General features: G+C 33.9%; 1 protein-coding gene across 1 annotated transcript; it reads right to left on the bottom strand.

The window, feature by feature from the left end:
* Positions 1-564: 564 nt before the first annotated feature.
* LOC143079658 (uncharacterized) lies at positions 565-19,715 on the bottom strand. Its single transcript, XM_076255122.1, has 6 exons — positions 19,595-19,715; positions 5,758-5,941; positions 4,739-4,900; positions 3,388-3,598; positions 1,577-1,772; positions 565-1,026 (listed from the first exon to the last, which is right to left on the bottom strand). Exons 2-6 carry the CDS (start codon positions 5,929-5,931, stop codon positions 825-827), a joined length of 945 nt encoding a protein of 314 aa, XP_076111237.1. The 5' UTR covers positions 5,932-5,941; positions 19,595-19,715; the 3' UTR covers positions 565-824.
* Positions 19,716-22,640: the final 2,925 nt, after the last annotated feature.

Raw genomic sequence — 22,640 nt, 5'->3', positions numbered from 1 at the left:
GTTCTCGTCTCACAAAAACTACTTTTACAGGAGATATGTGGAGAAATGATTGGATTCAACACTATACGTGTTTTACGGTCACACTCCGAAATAGGTTAATTAAAACGTTGCGTCGTTGTTATAACTAACAAGCTATGTGTTTTGCAGTCTTATATCTTTAAATTCCACTGTAGACGTTTAATTTGTAATTTTATCGATTACAAAACTTTGAGTGAGTTCGAATTCGAGAATGGAGGTTGATAAATGCATAGCAATATAGAAGTTTACCCTGTGCTTACATTTCATCTTATTATATAAGAATACTTTAGTCATATGTTAGCACAATCAACAGAAATAACCGAAAAACAACAGACAACACTGGACTTGAAGAAAAGTTATTTAAGAAAAGATAATGAATGGAGGTTTCAACGCATGAAATAACCTCTCTTAACAAATCAACATCATCTAGCGTTGAACTAGTCACAACCTTGAAACCAAGCTTCTGATAAGCTTTACATTTGAGATATACTAATATACAATGTATGTACGCATACTGATGCAAAGAAAAAAGTTAATATGCTTAAATAACGAATTTACAAATATTTAATTATAACATTAAACTTGTTTTAAGAACTGACGAATTTACAAATATTTAATTATAACTTTCAACTTGTTCTAAGAACTGTGAACATCAAAATGGCGCTACAAACTTTTCATGAAAAAATGTAGCTAATAAATCATCGTTGTTCGCACGTGCTCTCTGTTATTGGAATATGTGTCTTTGGGCATGTTTCGACACTGATTCCATGAAGTTACCGGCGCATTAAACGAAGTTTTGGCCATTATCAAGTCCTGATATCAATGGCATCTGGTTCTGCGTTATCAGATTTGATTTCAATTTTCTCATTTTCTTCATTCATGTGGTCGTATAACGGAAACTCACAACAACAAAGACATTTTAGGAAATTGGGACATGCGCCATAACATGACTGGGGTAACGGAACTAAAGCACTTGTTCGGTTCTTGTAGTCAATATATAACTCATTCCTGAAATCAAGAGAAAGTTATTTTTCAGTAAGAGAAAGATACAAATTTACATGATAAAGATATGATGCAATCATGTGTTGGCATACAAAGAATATGATCAAAACGTTTTAAGTGCATTACTTCATTCAAAATTAAATAAAAACAAGAAAATAAAATCTCTGTTTACTTCAGAAGCCAAATTTTATTCCAAGGATTTATAATATTAGTATGCTTGGAGTGACAAATACATATGTTCTATTATGGCCTTTCTCCTGTATAAATGTGTTACAATTCATAGTGGAATATCATCTCGAAACAAACCCAATTCATGTCCAATGTACTCGACAGCAAGCAAAAATGGAGCATATGAATCACATTGTAAAATTAAATTGGGTCATGAATTCCTATGTAAACGGTATATATCGTATTGCTTATTGGCATTGATACCAATCTCTTTAATTTATATTGTTTCATACAACGACACGATTTACAGACTTTTAAAACAAAGATTATAATTTCTTAGCGTTTAAAATCTGTTTCTGAAATATTTAACTGGAAATTCTTTACTTACTTTCTATAGCGTTCATCTGATTTCTTTTCCAAAAGAGGTATTCCACTAAGGAATAACAGTATGGTCATTGTGAAAAGTGGACTAAGTATGGCAGCCCACTGACCATAGGTCAGTATACTTGTGCTGATGATAAATACTCCCCACCAGATTACTATTTCTCCAAAATAGTTAGGATGTCTGCTGAATTTCCACAAACCTGAAATTAAAGCTAAACTTAAGGCAACTGAACGTACCATACACCACATAAACAATCAACATAAAATGGAAATAATATTTGATTTAAAGACTTTGATTGTGTACAGCAATTGCAGAATTAACTTTATACAAATAAATAGATGTTGTATGAGTGTCAATGAGACAACTCTACATCCAAATCACAATTTATAAAAAGTTTAAAGTTATAGGTTAAAGTACGGCCTTCAGAGTTGGCTCACACCGAACAGCCAGCTATTAAAGTCCAATAGTCAGTTTAGAGTTGCATGTCTGATACGAAAGAAAGACATTAGAAGAGTCTGTCATATTCTATTTGTCCTACTTTCGGAAGAGATTGCAATCAGAAAAATAAAAATATACAATGTATATAGAAATTTACACTCGGTAGTTATAAATATGTTGGGATTAAAAATTACTACTGTGAACCATTCTGCAGGGGAATAAACATCTGGGAATAAAACATTTGAACAGCCCATTGTAGACCTTATATGGAGAGTATGAATTTTTAATTAAAATAAGCAAACTTAAATATAGACATATAGTTTACTATAAAAATGAATAGTTGTCGAAATTCTTCTATTATTTTATCTCATGACAATGATTTATCATAGAGTAAGAAAATAATTGAGGCATATATAGACAAACAACACCATGGCCAAACGGAAAAACTAACAACAGTCCACAAGGTACTCATTCAAGAACAAATTAATCTCCTCGAGTGATAAGAAGATACTGATTGGAAATCAAATAGGAATCTGAAGTAAAGAATTCAAAGAAAGCTATTTGGCAATAAGAAACAAAATTGAGAATGGAAAAACACACAAAACAAACGGCGGTAAACCAAATATCTATGGAAAGGAAAGCTGTTTCTGTTCAAGTGGTGCAACACATCGTCATACTGGTGAAAGTCTGATCATATCTTCCATTCGTAGATAGTCACAAACGAGGAAAATATTTTTTTTATATCTCAATTCTATCTCGATACGCTGATGATAGGTATAACACTCTATGATTATTTAATGATTTGACATAATTTGTACAGGAGAACATGCTTGCTTTATTTCTTTCTTCTTGAAGAACCTTGTTTGAATATGATTAAGTTTTTGGATACATTTCTATCGAATGACAAAAACAATAAATAGGTGAACAATAAACAGCCGTCTACAGAAATAGACAGGTATATTACGTTAAGCTCTTAGATGGCAAAAGTTTAGTTAGAACGAAATTTCAAACATCTACTATCAACATAAAATCATCAAATAACAAAAACATTAAGTCATGATCATGACAATAAAAAACCTGTTGTCGAAGTCTGACTTAAATATATGATTAAAGGACAAGTTTAACAAGGAGAAGAGCGTGATGGACTATAAACACGTTACACTAAGCATTAAAGAAACGTTGCCATTCAATTGTAAATTAATATATAAACCTATTCAGTTTCAATGAATTATTATGCCATAAAGATTGGTGAATTCATGTTGATAACTGTCATGTTAATTGGTGTTTTTTTTTAAATATCAGTTATCTTTAAATAATTTCTACATCATGTACATGTTACATTTTAGCATTTTCTCATCTATTTATAATATATTTACCAATATCGCACCATTTTCCTTTATTGATAGGATTGTTACGAAAGTTAAACTTCTGTATATCAGCAAAAGCTTCACATAACAATCCTACAATAAAGAAGATAGCTCCAACTATATCTTGTGGTGTCCAGTTATCATCTGGATTTAACTTTGTAGCACTAGCTGGTGCATTTACAAAGATAACTGGTAAACTTACTGTGAACACCCAAACTGCCTGGAAGATATTGAGAATCATTAATTCTTTATACAGTATTTTTTTTTTTGTTCAGAGTTTATTTTACAAAGATAAAAGTGGTAAACTTACTGTAAACACCCTAACAGCCTAAAATATACTGAGTATTATTAATTCTCTAATTACTTTTAATGTGCGTATTGTTATGCGTTTACTTTTCTACATTGGCTACGGGTATAGGGGGAGGGTTGGGGTCTCATAAACATGTTTAACCCGCCGCATTTTTGCGCCTGTCCCAAGTCAGGATTCTCTGGCCTTTGCTAGTCTTGTATTATTTTTACTTTTAGTTTCTTGTGTATAATTTGGAGTTAAATACGACGTCCATTATCACTGAACTAGTATATATATTTGTTTAGGGGCCAGCTGAAGGATGCCTCCGGATGCGGGAATTTCCCGCTGCATTCAAGACCCATTGGTGAACTTCTGTTGTTGTCTGTTCTGTGGTCGGGTTGTTGTCTCTTTGGCAGATACCCCATTTCCTTTCTCAATTTTATTCAAACGGTACATTTTGTGTGTTGTGTATTTCTTAGCAAATATTGTCAGGTATATCATTTTAATACTTTTATATGCATGCGACAGGCATATGATAAGAGATGAATATGAAAACGCATGCTTACATAAAGCCTGATCTCAAATTTTAAGTAGCTCTGAATTATGGTTTTTGAGGAATGTGCAACGGAGGTTTCATGTGATGGACAGACAGACGGGTGTTTAACAGTATGGTCCATATATTGTTAAAACCAGAGTTTATATTTCTCTGTTCATTGATCGTTCGTTATATACCATTCGTCCAAATAAATAAAAGGAAATTATAAAGGTTCTTTTAACATTCTATTACACTTTGCAGGTGCAAATGTTACTGTCAATATCTAACTTGAATCAAACAGACTTTCTAATACGGCTTTTACCAAGGCAGATACAATATTATGTGTTTTTATTGCAATAAAATACACTTGTTTTTGATATTGGGAACAGCAGGTTTTTGTCTGAAATTTCAATTGAATCCGATTTGCTATTGTGTACAGCCGAGTTTGGTATATGTTACTGCTTACATCTGCAGTTAAGATAACCAGTAATATGGTGCACCTGAACAAATACAAATGTTCATGGATCGAATACTACCTGAAAAGTCCAAAATCCTGCAAAAGCCAGACAGTTTTCTCTTTTGTCATCAAATCTTTTATCTTCTCCAATTTTTATGATTCTGTATAGTAGATATCCAGACAATCGTAAACCCCAAATTACTATAAAAGCCGTCAGCACAATTTGACGCCAATTCCATGTCTACAAATGAAGTGCTGCACATTTATTTACATGAATATTTACGATTCTATTGAGAAAAATTTCAAAATAGTTTACGATTACAATAAAATATTGCTTCTGTAACCCTGGTGCCAATGTTGTGATTAAAGTCATACTTTATTAAGCCCAAGTCACACTGTCACGTTTTACTACGTTTTAAAATGTTACGTTTCAACTACATTTTGAATAAAAATGTCCCGTTATTTTTAAAGCTATGTTTTTCTAGGTTTGTGCTACGTTCCTACTACCTTTTGCTATGTAAAAGTACGCGAAAATCCACGTTTCCACCGCGCATTGATACGTTTCGATACGTAGTAAGCACGTTTTCTTACGTTTCGTTAAGCTTTTATATGTATTATCTAAGTTTATACTTCGTTTCAATTTTCGCTACGTTTGTGGTGGAATTGCAAAACATACCGGGCAGGTCCAGTTTGAACAAAGAACCACTACGTTTTTTTTAAGTTTCTACTACGTTTCGATACGCTTCGTTACGTATACTCAAGTTTCGATACGCTTTCAAAACGTAGTAAACGTAGCTCTTGAAACGTGACAGTGTGACTGGGGCTGAATTAACATGGAACTGCCAGAAAAGTCAAGAAATGAATGTCATTTGGACCCGCTTTAGAAGGAAATTGAAACTTTTATACACATGGATTTAAGGGTCTATCACAACATTCAAACATAAGTGTGTCTCAGTGGTCTACATGCCATGCATCACTGACTTAGTATCCAATAAAGACTGAACTTGGATGATATATGAAAGTAATTGAAACATGATGATTATTATTTATTAAATTAAATTCAATGTCACTAGATAAATTGTAGCAATGTCAGCTTACCGTTGCTAGGCAAAACGTAAACACCGCTAAAACTACAAAATTTGTTCCACCAGCAAAATCTGTAACTTTGTCAAATTTACATGTGCATGCAACCAAAAAGAATATGAACTGCATTGCGACAGTTATTATGGCACATATTGCCAAGTTGTTTTCATCAGCGTCGAAGATAATCATGATCGTCTATCTAAAATATAGTATAATACAAAACATAGACGAGAGAGTAATAAATAAAAAATATGTTTGTTTTCTGCAGCAGCTAATCTTCGAATGTCTCAAAGGTGTTACAAAGGTTAGTTTAGGGTATGCATGAACTATCCCCCCCCCCCCCAAAAAAAAAAGAAAACAAAAACAAACAAACAAAAAAAACCTGTGCTACAATATTCTATGAATCAATGGTAAAATAATAATGAGAAAGCAGACCTTAAAAGAGTTGCCTAATGTGAATAGGCAAATATTCTAGAAGTTTTTACAAAAATTGTAAGTATGTCAATTCCGAGTAATTTCAAATAAAAGCATTTAAATGTACATTACAAGTTTTATTTGTGGTAATGATCAATTCTTGAGGTTTTGTAAATTTTAGTTTCGAAAATTGTTTCATACACTTTTTTATTTTAACCGTGTGCATTTATGTTCATACTGTTTTTTTTAACATTTTTTTTAACAGCATGATTGTGTAGTGTGTTTTTAATACCTTATTATTTTCCAATCAAAATTATAAGTTCCGAATCATAAGGATATTATGTACATCAACATTTAAACTTTGAAAATGAAGCTATAAGTCATTTATATATATGTACATGATGTAGAAAATAAAAGACGACCTCAAATGGATCCTTATAGAACTCAAAGGTTTTTTTTTTACAATTGTTCTATCAGATTTATTATTTTCGTATTGAACTTCTTGCTGTCTGTCAGACTAATACGGTTTTATCTTATTTACCATGTGTTCTTCGATTTGACAAAAGTATATAAGGATTACAAGGGTCAAAAGACTGACTAAAATTTAAAAAAAAACCCGCTGTATCAACTTCGTCTCACTTATTATCTATATTTTATCCATTCATCAATCAGTAATAGGCATAGCGCTTCGGTGTGACTGAGCTATCGTGCAGGTTCCCGAATTTAACCTACATTGACATTTTTACACTTACGTTTTCTTCAAAGGATAAACAAACCATAAGCAGAAGTCTCACATGAAATTCTTCTTTTTGATTTTTTTTTGCGTCGTTTTGAAGTTTGCATAAAGCAATAGAACTTATTCCTTTTGTTTACACAAGACGTCACACCAACAACGTTCCATAGACAAGTGCAATTTTTCGCGAAATTTTGAGATATGAGATTTTTGCCCCGAAATTATGTCTTTTATTCAATATCTGTTGAGTTTGCACTCTTAAAGTGAGGAGGGGGTCAAAAAGATGTTTCAGTAAAATGTCACTGTAGGGACATGAATTAATTTTGCTTTAAACATGTTCAGATAAATAATTTCTTGCAAGGATTCTTTAACGTACACAGCATGGCAATCCTCGGCAATCTCCCTACACGAGGCTTCGGGTTTTACGTCTCCATTCCGGTCGGACGTGCCTGCGTATTTATACATCCAGCCGAAACCAAACGGAAGTCACTCTTAGGTATGTGTGGTACTGTCGGATTGGAGAAACATATCATATACATCTGATCTCGATTTTGGACTCTTGCTAATATGCCTTTGATACGGTGCTTTTTGTCCGCAATTCGCTTTTTGTCCGCTTTTGCTTTTTGTCCGATAATTTTGCTTTTTGTCCGAAACTTTTTGCTTTTTGTCCGTTGCTTTTTGTCCGTTTTGCCTTTTGTCCGATTATTTTGCTTTTTGTCCGAAACTTTTGCTTTTTGTCCGTTTTGCCTTTTGTCCGATTATTTTGCTTTTTGTCCGAAACTTTTGCTTTTTGTCCGTTTTGCTTTTTGTCCGATAATTTTGCTTTATGTCCGATATAAAATGTGTATATTTTTGGCAGGTTTCATTTTGAACTTCAAAATACCATGTCCTTTTAGGAGTTAAATACAGACCATACTCACATTATAAATGATTTGTACATGAAATTTCATGTCTTTTACAATATATCGCATTACCTCTAAAATGGCTCGAAGCACTAATATCCTAGACCCGTAGGTGTTGGTCAACAGAGGGCAAGGGGAATACTCTTGTATATCCCTAAGTCTAAAAAACAACTATTGAAAGCTGGCTAAACTAAGACATACTCCAGGTAGGCCATTATACCAGAAGAAGAGGTAGTCAAACCCTTATAAATGGCTTATAGCACTTATGTCCTGGATCTACACGAGTTTATCAGCAACGAATTAAAAGGGGCATGAGTTTCGCCGGTATATCACGAAGTAAAAATAAACCTCATTATTGCCAGCTCTTCAAACTAAGAGATTCTCCACGTTGGCCATTATACCAGAGGTATAGGTAGGCAGTGCCTCTTAAATGGTCCATGGGCCATGACACTTATGTCCTCGACCCGTACGAGTTGGTCAGAAGAGGGTAAGGGGAATACTCTAGTATATCACAGTCCACCAAAAATAGTGACGGCTGCCCAAACTAAGACATTTTTAGGTGCGCCCTTATACTAGATGTTGGAGTAGTCATTCTCTTAAAAATGGCTCATAGCACTTATGCTATAGACCCGAACGAGTTTTTCAACAATGAGTTAAAAGGGGGATGAATTAGCCCGGTATATAACGAAGTTGAAATAAACTGTTGCCCGCTGGCTAAACTAAGAAATTATCCACGCGGGCCATAATATGAGAGGTAGAGGAAGGGATTGCCTCCATAAAATGACCATGAGCACGTATGACCTAGACCCGTACGAGTTAGTCAGCAAAGTGTAAGGTTGGTACCCTAGTATATAATAAAGTCGAACTAAACTATTGCTGGATGGCTAAGAGATTCTCCGCGTGGGCCATGATACCAGAGGTAGAGGTTGTCATTGCCTCTAAAATGGCCTAAATCACTTATTCCCTAGAGAAGTACGCGGTATCATCAAAGGGTTTAAAAGGGAGTTGGAACCTCTATTTACAAAGAAGTCGAAATAAATTATTGCCGGCTTGCTTAAGTACGAGATTCTCCAAGTTGGCCATTAATCCTAGGTTAAATGTGTGCATTGCCTTTTAAATGGCTGATAAAACTAACGCCCTAGACCTGTACGAGTTTGTCAGCAAAAGGTTAAAGGGGGGATGCGATGCCTCTTTTTACAACGAAAATATAAATTAAGCCGACTGGCCTAACTAAGAGATTCTATACGCGGGGTATTATATCAGAGGATGAGGTAGGCATTACCTCTAACATAGCCATAACACGTATGTCCCAGACCCGTGTAAGTTAATCAGCAAAGGGTAAGGGGGTACCTAAGTATATCACAAATACGAAATAAACTATTGCTGGCTGGCTAAACGAAGAGATTCTCCACATGGGCCATGATACCAGAGGTAGAAGTGACCATAGCCTCAAAAATGGCCACTTATGCCGTAGACCCGTACCAGTGCTTCAGCAAAGTGTTAAAAGGGGGAGGTGGTATCTATGTTTACAACGAAGTCGAAATGAATTATTGCCGGCTGGCCAAACAAAGAAATTCTCCACATAGGCCATTATAACAAAGGTAGTGGTGGACATTGCATCTAAAATGGCCCATACTTCTTATTCCATTGATCTGTACGAGTTTGTCAGCAAAGGGTAAGGAGGGTACCCTGGTATATAACAAAGTCGAAATAAACTATTGCCGGATGGCCAAAACTAAAAGACGATCCACGTTTATCATGATACCAGAGGTAGAGGTGGGCCTTGCCTTTAAAATGGTTTATAGCACTTATGCCAGCAAAAGGAAAGGAGGGTATTCTAGTATATCGCAAAGTCGTTATGAAATATTGCCGGCTGTTCAAACTACGAGATTCACCACATGGGCCATGCTACCAGAGGTATAGGTGGTCATTGCCTTTAAAATAGCCTATAGCACTTATATGGCATATACCCGTACGAGTTTGTCAGTAAAGAGCTAAAATGAGGAGGTGGTACCTCTGTTCACATTAAAGTCAAAATAACTGTAGCCGGTAGGCCAAACTCCGGGATTCTCTACGTGGATCATTATACCAGAGGTAGAGGTTTATTTCGACTTCGTTGTAAACAAAGGTAACACCTTTTATTTTTAACCCCTTGCAGGCAAAATCGTACAGGTCTTTGGAATTAGTGTTATATGCCATTTTAAAGGCAATTACCATATCTATCTCTGGTAAAATGGCCTACGTGGAGAACCTCTTAGTTTGGCCAGCCGGCAATACTTTATTTCGACTTTGTTGTAAACAGAGGTACCATCTCCCCCTTTTGATTCATTATTGTCAAACTCGTACGGGTCTAGGGCATAAGTGCTATAAGAAATTTGTATGGCAATGCCCTCCTCTATCTCTGGTAAAATGGCCTACGTGGAGAATCTTTTAGTTTGGCCAGCCGGCAATTATTAAAGTGTATTTCGACTTCGTTGCAAACAGAGGTACCACCTTACCCTTTTAATTCATTGTTGTCAAACTCGTACGGGTCTTGGGCCTAAGTGATCTGTGCCTTTTTTAAGGCAATGCCTACTTCTACCTCTGGCATCATACCCCACGTGGAGAATCTCTTGGCCAGCCGGCAATTGTTTATTTCGACTTTTTTATATACCAAGGTACTTCCCTAACCCTTTGCTGACTTACTCGCTGGCTTATCCCTTATTGTAAGTAAGTAAGTTCAATAAATATAAGACTATATGCCAGGTCTTTCTGACAACCAATTACAAACAAATTGGGGTTTATCTAATGAGGCTTTTCCCAGGACGCAATTGCTCGTAGACTGTATACAGTTGACCAAATAATCCACAAATTCCGCAAAAGGATCTTTTAATTATAGGCCATGTCCATTTAGACATTAAGCAACAAAACCCCAGCATGACCGATGCATTTATCTTTAACATCTCCGATATTGATTCCGCGTGGCCTTCCAATTGACATGAGTGTCCATTGGTGTTCATTGTTAAACCTTTGGAGCTATATCAGTTTGTGTGGAAATTAAGAGCACGATGACCTTCCCTTGGTGATAACAACATGACCAACAACCATATCGTGTGTTACCAAAAGCCGTCAGCGATAGTCACACCGACAATTTGCTACCTTCGTGGACAAAAGCCTGGCTTTTCGCTGGATCCTAATTAACATCTAGTGTTGTCACTACCATTTGCTGTAGAGATTTAGTTGCACAACATAACAGAAACATTCTTTGTAAATACTCTATGTTGATATTTTGACATTTGGATGGTTCATATACCAATTGTAGCCGAAAAATGATAATGAAACATTTCTGTTTAATATCGATCTATTGTTGGAATTGTAAATTTTCATATTCAATTTTTGTTTGTTTAAAGATGACCATTTTAAATAAAGATTTTAATTTTTTAAAAAGCAAGTGTTAGACTTGTGCTTTTATTGCCACTCAGTTCATATAACCTGTCATTTTAGTCGAGCCTGTAACTTTTGTTGCAGAAAGCTCGACATATGAATAGTGATCCGGCGGCGGCGGCGGCGGCGGCGTAAGTTAACTTCTGAAAAGCTTAATATTTTAGAAGGTGGAAGAATTGGATGCTTCATACTCTGTATATAGATGCCTCATGTTACGAAGTTTCTGTCAGTCACATGTCCAATGTCCTTGACCTCATTTTCATGGTTCAGTGATCACTTGAAAAAAAAGTTCAGAATTTTTGTAATGTTGAATTCTCTCTTATTATAAGTAATAGGATAACTATATTTGGTCTGTGCGTACCTTGCAAGGTACTCATGCCCGTCAGACAGTTTTCACTTGACCTCGACTTCATTTCGTGGATCAGTGAACAAAGGTTAGAATAAGTTTTGGTGGTCAAGTCCACATCTCAGATACTATAAGCAACAGGGCTAGTATATTCGGTGTATGGAAGGACTGTAAGGTGTACATGTCCAACTGGCAGGTGTCATCTGACCTTGACCTCATTTTCACGGTTCAGTGGTTATAGTTAAATTTTTCTGTCTTGGTCTGTTTTTCTCATACTTTATGCAATGAGTCTACAATATTTGTTGTATGGAATGATTGTAAGGTGTACATGTCTAGCGGGAAGATATCATCTGACCTTGACCTCATTTTTATGGTTCAGTGGTCAAAGTTCAGTTTTTGAGTTTTGGTCTTTTTATCTAATATTATATGCCAAAGGTCACTATATTTGGTGCATGAAAATATCTTATGATCTATATATAAGTCTCCCAGGTTTTATTTGACCATGACCTCAATTTCACGGTTCATTGCACAGTGTTAAGTTTTTGTGTTTTGGTCTGTTTTTCTTAAACTATAAGTAATAGGTCAAGTATATTTGTTGTATCGAAGAATTGTTAGCTGTTCATGTCTGCCTGGTATGGTTCGTCTGACCTTTACCTCATTTTCATAATTCATTTGGTCTTTGTTTAGCTATCTTGGTTAATGTTAAGTTTATGTGGCAGTTGTAATAAATCTTTATACTTAGGGCTATCAACATAATATTAATGATGAGTAAAGTAGGCGAGACATTTCAGTGTGTGCACTCTTGTTTAAATGTGCTTATTTATCCGAGTCCTGGACTGCATTCCAGTGGCTTTCATTCGTTTACTTTTGTGTAAATTTTATACAGATCAGTATTTTTTCAAATGTTTTACCAATATTTTAGCTGCATGTAACATCTTGAACACTCAGAACAGCAAAACAAAATTAAGATTTCAGAAATAAATAGCCTTAAGTCATCGACGAATAGCCGATGATTTCAAGAGTTGTTTCCGTTAAAGGATGATTCCTTTTTTTTTTGTGCAATACTTGCTCTTTCGGAGGCTCGAGGGTAATTTCAGCAAAAATTTTATCATTTTTGTTTTCATTACAAATTTTATTTATTACACTATTAGTTATAACTTTATGAATTGGCTCAAAAATCAACCCAAAAAATCGAATGATTTTGGCCTCAGATTTATTTTTCAAATGTTTTTATCACTGTAAAAGCTCCAAATTGTCTCCCTTTAGTGCAATAATGACATTTTGTTTGGGCATTAGAATTAAAATGTCTTTTTCAACTCATCGGTGACCTATAGATATTTTTCAAATATGCTTTACGTAAACTAAACAGTTGTAAAATTAAATCGATTTCTGTAATTTAGTTCTTTTTTTATTTCGATATATATATCTCTCTATTTCTCCTATTAGTTCAACTTAAAAAAAAGTACCTTAACAAAAATGGTTGCTTCTTTCGAGGGCAGATTGTGAGCTTAAGTGAACGATAACCCCATGTTTTTATTTGATTTTTCTATTTAGTATATGATAAAAGTTCATCTATAGAAAAACAAGCAAAATCCTACATGTATATTTAAAAAATAATGGATTAATACTCTCCAGTCCCCTTAACGACAAAAAAAATAGATAGAACATTACGTTTAAGTATCACCTACAGTATTTTACAACCTCCATTGGTGATACATTATATGTATTTCTGCTGTTGTTTTATATAATTTATTGTCCTGAATAAACATCTTTATGCGTTTTTGCGTTTTTGCGTTTCAGTTTTTATTGTGAAATTTCTTCAATCAGCCAAGACAAACTTTAAATTTCGCCTTAACGATGTTTTCGCGAGAAATCCATGTATTATTATCGAATTACTACATTTAATCATTGTCTAGTGCCCTAAAATGAGATTTTCCGAGACGCTGGGTTTGAAATGGGATACCCTATTTAATTTAAACAATATTTACAATCTTTTCAAAAAGATGCAGATGGGAATTTTCGTTCCTTATGAAAGTGTTCGCAAGGAGTTAAATTATAAACTCCTTATAGGATTATCCAAAAGCAACTATTAAGGACCCCCTTGGAATAAAGATCTTCCAAGACAACGTGTTCGAGAGTTTGAGTTTAATACATGACTTTTTAAAACTTAATGGACGAAGCAGGATTATCTTACTCTTCCAGTTAACCATACATCATCACAGTTGCATTGGTTCTTGTTGCTCAGATTTTAAATTTCAATGATTTCGTCCGAGACCACAATTGTCGTCCCTTGATTTTCGTTATTAGTCCCTCGTGATAACAGTGGGTTACTTGCCAATAATTTTTATACCCCTTCCAAATTTATTTCTCCTTGTTTAATGCCTCACATTGTAAGTAGGGGGGGGGGGGGTGAAATTACACTGTAAAAAAATTTGGGTCCAGAATTTTACAGGAAAGTAGTGATTTGGTCCAGCTGAAAAAGGTTAAAAATTAGCACTTCGGAAGCTGTCAAAAGATTTCAAGACACCCTAAACACAAAATTGTCCATATTTTGAGTTAGACGCGATGAAGTTTTCTATAATTTTGATATAATTTGTCCTAAAATTAGTACAACACACTGTAAAAGTTTCATTGAGAAAGCGCAGGTGGGATTTTTTTTAATTTTCATTTATGTTCTAAAAGAAATGCACTACGAATTAATTGTGTTCTCGGACCATTTGTTTTGTGGACTGTTGTGTATCTTGTTGTTTTTCATTCAGCTGCGGCTTTGTTGGTTTGTTTCAACCCTTTTTAGTGTGATTATCCTTTGGTACACTTTGCCTCTCTCTTATATATGATATCGCAATAATTATATATATGTAAGCGTTCATATACATTTATATGGATACAATATTGAATTAAAATAGATATAATAATTAGATGAGTGAAAAAAAGAAAATGAAGTAATAATTGTACGTGTGAGGAGTTGGCATTCTTATAAAAAAGAAGATGTGGTATTATTGCCAATGAGACAACTATCCACAAAAGACCAAAATGACACAGACATTAACAGCATTAGGTCACCGTACGGCCTTCAACAATGAGGAAAGCCCATACAGCATAGTCAGCTATAAAAGGCCCCGATAAGACAATGTAAAACAATTCAAACGAGAAAACTAACGGCCTTATTTATGTCAAAAAAATAAATGAAAAAACAAATATGTAACACATAAACAAACGACAACCACTGAATATACAGGCTCCTGACTTGGTACAGGCACATACATAAATAATGTGGCGAGGTTAAAGTCTTTTACACTAGAAATATTTTAGATCTTGTTATATAGACTAATTCTTATTCATTCTGGTCGTAAGTTAGTCTGTCATCCTCAAACGTGTGAGCAATGGTGTACGTACACCAATTTGTAGAATACATGGGATATTCAAAGACTTAAACGAACGTTAAGTCTCAGAGGCATGACTTTTTATTAGTTGTTAGTGGCTTTGAAATAGCTGTCAGATAACTGCGAGTACTCTCAGATCTGTTCATTGTGACTTTTTGTGTCGGGATGTATAAGTACCCGGCCACGTCCACTTGTATTTGTGTCTATCTGATGAGTTAAGCCTTTTTCAACTGATTTTTATAGTTCGTTCTTATGTTGTACTGTTATACCACTGTCCCAGGTTAGGGGGAGGGTTGGGATCCCGCTAATATGTTTAACTCCGGCACATTATTTAAATCTGTGCCTGTCCCAAGTCAGGAGCCTGTAATTCAGTGGTTGTCGTTTGTTTATGTGTTACATATTTGTTTTTCGTTCATTTTTTTACTTAAATAAGGCCGTTAGTTTTCTCGTTTGAATTGTTTTACATTGTCTTATCGGGGCCTTTATAGCTGACTATGCGGTATGGGCTTTGCTCATTGTTGAAGGTCGTACGGTGACCTATAGTTGTTAATGTTTGTGTCATTTTGGTCTTTTGTGGATAGTTGTCTCATTGGCAATCATACCACATCTTCTTTTTTATATGCTCGAAACTTTAGAATAGTTTAGAAATTTATCAAATCAAATAATCCTTGAGTGATGGTTTCGTTAATGAAATTTGAAATTGATGTTTAACCGCGCTTAATATTATATATGATAATCATACGAATAAGTCAGGAACGGAGTTTCAATCTGTAATTCAATAGTTGTTGTTTGTTTCTGTATTTGTTTGTCGTATAGTGTTTTGTAAATCAATGGTTTTCTCGTTTGAATAGTTTTATCATTATGTTAAATGGTGTCGGCGTTTGCTACATGTGGAAGTGCACACATTTACGACATGTTATTGCTTAAACGCACAGTTTCTTCTTCCCGCTAATAATATATAGTCACCATTTGCACTTATATGCGAATGGCCGATTGACAGTCGCTCCTAAATATTTTGCAACATTTCAGTTAAAAAAAAACTTTTTTAAGTCTGGTAATATTTTCGTCATATTTCCAACAACTTTATTTTTCTTAAACATTACAAATATTACAAATATAACAAACAAACAAACTTCATTTTTGGAACACTATCACAAAGTTTACGTAATACATGTGTAGCTATTTATTTAGATAAACTGTATTAATCCATACATTTCGGAATTATTTAGCAACTATATCCAAATGACGAGGAAGTTCGAGGTTATTCAAGTAATAAGATTAAGGAAACTTTGGTCAACACAACAGCATTTTCAACAAAGTAGTTTATTTTTGTTTGACAAACTCGAAAAGAGGGGGAAAAGTAATAAAATGGTTACTTAAGCATTTACTTAATTTCTATCACGAAATAAATGCGTTTAATATTTTAGATACAGATACAATATAGTGCATTCGTAAATGTAAAACACTTTTTAATAGAAAATTTAAAAGAGATACATCAACAGTGTTTATTTTAGAATTGCTCAAGTCTGTAGGGCTTATTCCCGATTGTCCCACTTTTTTTTAAATTAAGAGCTCATATTGTCCCACATGAAAAGTTCTGACTGGTCCACATTATTTTATGAGGCGAAATGTTCTTATCCCTTGTTAGATTGTCTCTATGGTTTTGTTTCAGATATATAAGCCAAAATCTACATTTTATGCGATGCTCTTCTTTTAGACATTGCGGCCATCTTAATTATTGGGCGGGGTCATCGGATACTTTTTTGAAACTAAATACCCTAAGGATGATTTTGGCCATGTTTGCTTTAACTTTGCCAGTAGTTTCAGAAGAGAAGATTTTTGTAAAAATTAATGACGACGACGAATAATGAGAAAATGAGAAAAGCTCACTTAGTCCTATGGTCCAGGTGAGCTAAAAAGCAAAACGGACAAAAAGCAAACGGACAAAAAGCAAAAGTGTCGGACAAAAAGCAAAATTATCGGACAAAAAGCAAAACGGACAAAAAGCAACGGACAAAAAGCAAAAGTATCGGACAAAAAGCAAAATTATCGGACAAAAAGCAAAACGGACAAAAAGCAACGGACAAAAAGCAAAAGTATCGGACAAAAAGCAAAATAATCGGACAAAAAGCAAAAGCGGACAAAAAGCAAATCGCGGACAAAAAGCACCGTATCATGCCTTTTCTAATGTTAGTCGTTTTTCGTTTGTATATAATGTTATTGTCAGTTCGTTTTCGACTAGACAGGTATCATGTGGTATACTTTTGTGGGTATGTTTGATCTCTCGACTCGGATAAATATAAATAACTAAAACTTTACCCGTTTATAACACATAAGAGTGACTTTAATACTGTCAGGTATACATGATTTTTAAAATGTTTCAGCAAAGTAAGGATGTAAAATTGCAAACCGCTTTTACTCTTAAATTGATTGACACTTTGACATCCGATTTGTTTTTAATTTTCCGGTCACATCTTTGCGATTAAAATGGGGTTAAGCGTTTTGGTCATGAGACCCCAAATCTATCGTCTGAAGGTTTAGGATTTTCTGTTTATGAAATATATGGATTACGGTATCTGGTATTACATTCGGTACATCTTGAAACTTTTTGATTTAAAGCTTTCTTTATCGAGTTCAAACATTAACATTAAAAGCACTATACAACTCTGTATATTTTTAAGAACCAATAACGGTTTCAGTAGATAATTTATTTCTTATCTACGTGTTTTGAATTAATATTTGCTATTCAATAATAGTATAATAAACAGCTGCGCCATGAGCGCATGATACGCCCGACGTCTTGTGCAATAATCATCAATAGTTTCTGAGAAAGTTTTAAGCAATAACCATTTATTGTTTTTGAGACACGGCGGGACATGTGAAACCCCCCCCCCCCCCCCCCCACCTGTTTTTTTTTTACAAAAAACTAAATATCACTAAAATAAAGTTTTGAATCAAACCAAAAAGTAAACAGATCTTTAGATTAATATAACAAAGAAGTGTGTACAGTTTCAAGCAATAATCATAAATTGTTTTTGAGATACGGCGCGACATGTAAAAAATGACCATCCCCTTTTTTTACAAAATACTCAATAACTCAAAAATATAATTTTGAGTCATCACCAAAAAGTATACAGATCTTTAGATTAAAATAACAAAGAAGTGTGTAAAGTGTTAACAATAATCATAAATTGTTTTTGAGATACGCTGGACAGACAGACGGATAGACGGACGGACACCGAACATTTGTATACCATAATACGTCCCGTCAAAATTTTGATGGGCGTATAAAAACGGTCCGATAGTAAATATAATCTTGAACATAAATCTGTAATATAGTATTCTTACCTTGGTACCTAAGATATACGTATTGCTACAACCAGATACAAGATATTACATAGAAAATTTGTACATGTTTGTAACTTAAGGAAGACATCAAAAGATCAATGAAGGATAAAAAAAAACTTAAATTAAATAGTTTGGGGTGAGGTTAAACTGCTGCAAGTTTTGTTTATCCGACATTGATTTTTACACATATAAGTTTATCAATTTTTCCCAAATTGAGTTAAAGAGGTGGGTGAAAAAACTATGTGAATTAAGTTTTTTGTCATTCATTGAACTTTTGATGTCGTCCCTTAAACTAGGATCAATTTTCACTTATTTTATCAGAAACATTTATTGCTAACATTGAGTCCTCAATGCTCTCCAACTTCATACTAGTTGTCCTTGTTTAATTTTTTTATTCGAGCGTCACCAATGAGTCTTTTCGTCACGAAACTCGCATCTGACATACTGTAGATATCAACAATTGTGATCCTGTTGAGTTTATTGACCTCTACCACCATGTTGTAAATGTATCAACACATGCAAATACTTATTGTCACTAAAACAGTTATTTTTATTAGGGGTCTATTATTTATATACTGAAAGCAAATGTGATTAAATCAATATACCGCATATAAAATGTAGACTATAAAAGCATAAACTTTCCTATTTTAAGTACCACCTAGAACGACAACAACTTTATATACCAAATGCATATACCATACATGATGATTGAATTTCACGAAATGAAACAAAATAAGCTTACACATAATTATATGTATCTACTTTAATATATTTACTGTTTCATCTATCGAGTCTTAAAAAAAATAACATTAAAGATATTGTGTGTTTTTTTTTGGTTTTTTATCAGGTTTTCTCGTAATCTTAAAGTTACCGTACGGGTATTGAATTTGACAGTTTGACACTTTTCACACCTATAACTTTATCTGAAAATCAAACAGAAAACACCAACATGACCAAAGGGTAGATTAAAAGTTAAATGTAAACACAACGCGGCTAAATAAAATAAAGATACACCAGTCAACAAAACATTACAAAAGAAACATGGGACTGACGAAACCCCATATACAGTGCTAGTTTCCCATAAGAGAATGATCCCTAACCATTTCAAGGCACTTGGTATATAAACTCGCCCCTCCCTTCATCGTTTTCTTCAAAGTAAACACATCATGATGATATATCAATTTAATATTTATTCATAACATAAAAAAAGATATCTGAAAATATATTTAAAACTACAGATGCAACAAGTAATCCTTTACCCACACCCAATTCATCATTTGGGTAAAAAAAATAAAGAACCTACCTTTACATCAGTCAAGCTAGATATTTTAAGTTGTTGACAATAAAGTTGTGTAACGGTAAACATGTGTGTAAATACACGTGATTACCGGCCTTCGGGTAACTGGTATCTTACTACCAAGCTAAAAAGTGGTAATAAAAATAACAGGGAACGAGTATAATATTTACATAACAACATTGGGCCAGCTCTTTTGCGTTAAAACGGCGTGGTATGAAACATAAAAACCAAGTTTTTTTTTTTAACCAAGTGGACAAATAAAAATCCGACGCAAATATAATCGGGGGAAAGTGACGCTGATGAAGAGGAACCTAAAGGGAATATGCACTGGAAATCAACTATAAGTGACTGTTTCTATAAAGAATTTTAAAAAGTGATCAAATATTAACATAATTTTGGTTTTAAATTGTACGTTTGTTTAATTTAAGTGTTTTTATCTTTAAATTCCTATAATCATTTTTAATCCGATTTCCTTAAAAGTGTGATTTCAAGACAATCTTTTTAATTAAGCCTACTAAGTTCATTGAAAGGGTCATGTATCGCTACATTATTTTACAAAGTTTGAGGCTAAGGACACCGCATTATTATATAAGATTGGACAATAGTATATAATATATATTTTATAAAGAACTGATTAACTTTAAATGAATGAAGGATTGATCTTATCAACTGTTGTTTACGCGTTCGTAGCCTGTATTTCAGACTGTAAAATGTCTAAATAAATCTGAATTTTATATTGAAAACGCTATATATATCGTTTAGACTTTACTGAAAGCAGTATGTAATCCACCATTTCACGGGATTATACTAACATACACACTTAGTGTGGCCATAAGTATTCGTCACTTGAGATTTTTCGCTATTGTATATAGAACTACATTTTTTTCTAAAAAATATTATTTTGGGGTCATTTTTGGTTTGATTTTATGCAACTTGGAAGCAGAATTGTCGCAGGTTTATTTGTTTATATTTTTGTTGTTCATCATTTTCATTTTTTCACAAGATAAACACAAATATTATTCAGTTCTGTTCAGAAATTCGTTATATATTCAAATAAATTAAATTATAAAATTTATTGTATGTGTCCACATCAAGAGAAAACAAAAACACCTGTACACAAAACTATTACCAAATAAACAAACATACTTTAGACAATTCTACGTCTTTTAAGGCCTTGTTGATAAAAATTCAACCATAAATGCCCTCAAAATATTTTTTTGAAAAAATGTAAAATTGACAATGGAAATGGGGAATGTGTCAAAGAGACAACAACCCGACCATAGAGAAGACAACAGCAGAAGGTCTCCAACAGGTCTTCAATGCAGCGAGAAATTCCCGCACCCGGAGGCGTCCTTCAGCTGGGCCCTAAACAAATATATATGTATACTAGTTCAGTGATAATGAACGCCATACTAAACTCCAAATTGTACACAAGAAACTAAAATTAAAAATAATACAAGACTAAAAAAGGCCAGAGGCTCCTCACTTGGGACAGGCGCAAAAATGCGTCGGGGGTAAACATGTTTATGAGATCTCAACCTTCCCCCTATACCTCTAGCCAATCATCGGCAGAAAAGTAAACGCATAACAATACGCACATTAAAATTCAGTTCAAGAGAAGTCTGAGTCTGATGTTAGAAGATGTAACCAAAGAAAATAAACAAAATGACAATAATACATAAATAACATCAGACTACTAGCAGTTAACTGACATGCCAGCTCCAGACTTCAAAAACTGATTGAAAGATTATGTCTTCATCATATGAATATCAGACACAATCCTTCCCGTGAGGGGTTTAGTATCATACCATCATAACATATATGAGAAGAACATGTGTTTTTATATGAAATATATAGCAAAAAACTGCAGGTGACGAATACTTTTGGCACTAAACGGTAGATTGTATTCACTAAAACGTTCACATCCTGTAAAGATACGGTTTAACTTTAATATTTATATTTTTGAATCTTATAAATACTGATTTTGGTCACAAGTTTTGTGAGGGAACTTTCTATTATTTATTTACTTTCTTTTCAATTTCCTTATTTTTTTAAGTTTAAAGTTCCATAATTTGCTGGATTGCTATATATAATTCTTTGGTTTTTGCTGAATCTCGGGGAAACGTCTTTTTTAGTCGGCCAAAAGTCAATGGTGTATACATTTATCACATTTATTAATAGTCAAAGAGATTTTACCAAATATGGAAGATTTTATCAAATTAATTTAGTGATTGGAGAAAATTTAGATACGATTCGGGTGAACTTATCGACAAGGTCGTGTTTTGCTCTTACTATGTACCGATTAATACGTTTACGCGTATAGTTGTTTACGTGTTCTTTTAAAAATATGCATTATAATGACTATATAGTAGTTATAGTAAGCTAGAACGACATGTGTTTCATAAGGAATGGCGCCTGGTTTTACATTTGTCATTTCGTTGTGTTTCAAAACTGACTATGCGGTATGGGTTTGGCTAATTTTTGAAGGCCGTATAGCTGTTTTAAAACTTCTATGTCATTTGGTCTCCGTTGGAGAGATGTCTCACTTGCATGTATACCACATCTCAGTTTAATTTTAAAAATTGCTGTTTTGTCAATTTCATTTACTAATACATGTCGAAGTATATTTGTTGTGTATGGACATATATATTCATTACAAAATTGAGCTGCATAAACAATTTAGAGAAACAAGTTTCATTGGGGTCTATGATGCAGAAAAACCCAAATATACATTAAAATGACAATATATTAGATTTAGTAAGAACGATAGAATGTAAGAGTTATCTTTCTTTTCATCAAGTATTGCTATCAACGTATAAAGCATATTCCACTCGGTTTCACATGCTAGCAATATCCAATGTATGGAACTCCTTCAATCTGAAGACATTAAATATTCCACGTCCATCTTTGTTCGTCCGTCTCTTCATTTCCTGGTTTAAGAAACTGAATCTTGTGAAAGATTGACAGATATTATTTTTAGTTATATTTGCCGATGACCTACATGTAGGTGTTGTGTGTACGAAATTTCAAGAGATTCCGTGAAATTCACTCC

Source organism: Mytilus galloprovincialis, chromosome 6 (genome assembly GCF_965363235.1).
Source record: "Mytilus galloprovincialis chromosome 6, xbMytGall1.hap1.1, whole genome shotgun sequence".
In the NCBI taxonomy this organism is placed as follows: domain Eukaryota; kingdom Metazoa; phylum Mollusca; class Bivalvia; order Mytilida; family Mytilidae; genus Mytilus; species Mytilus galloprovincialis.
The sequence above is the reverse complement of the archived record's forward strand: the minus strand, read 5'-3'. Positions and strand labels throughout refer to the sequence as shown.

Bases quoted from the DNA above. Each gene is read 5' to 3' on its own strand.
- LOC143079658 (XM_076255122.1), bottom strand. From the start codon at position 5,931: ATGATTATCTTCGACGCTGATGAAAACAACTTGGCAATATGTGCCATA. The intron at 4,901-5,757 runs GTAAGCTGACAT...CTTCATTTGTAG, and splicing joins TTACGTTTTGCCTAGCAACG to ACATGGAATTGGCGTCAAAT. The intron at 3,599-4,738 runs GTAGTATTCGAT...AATATCTTCCAG, and splicing joins CAGGATTTTGGACTTTTCAG to GCAGTTTGGGTGTTCACAGT.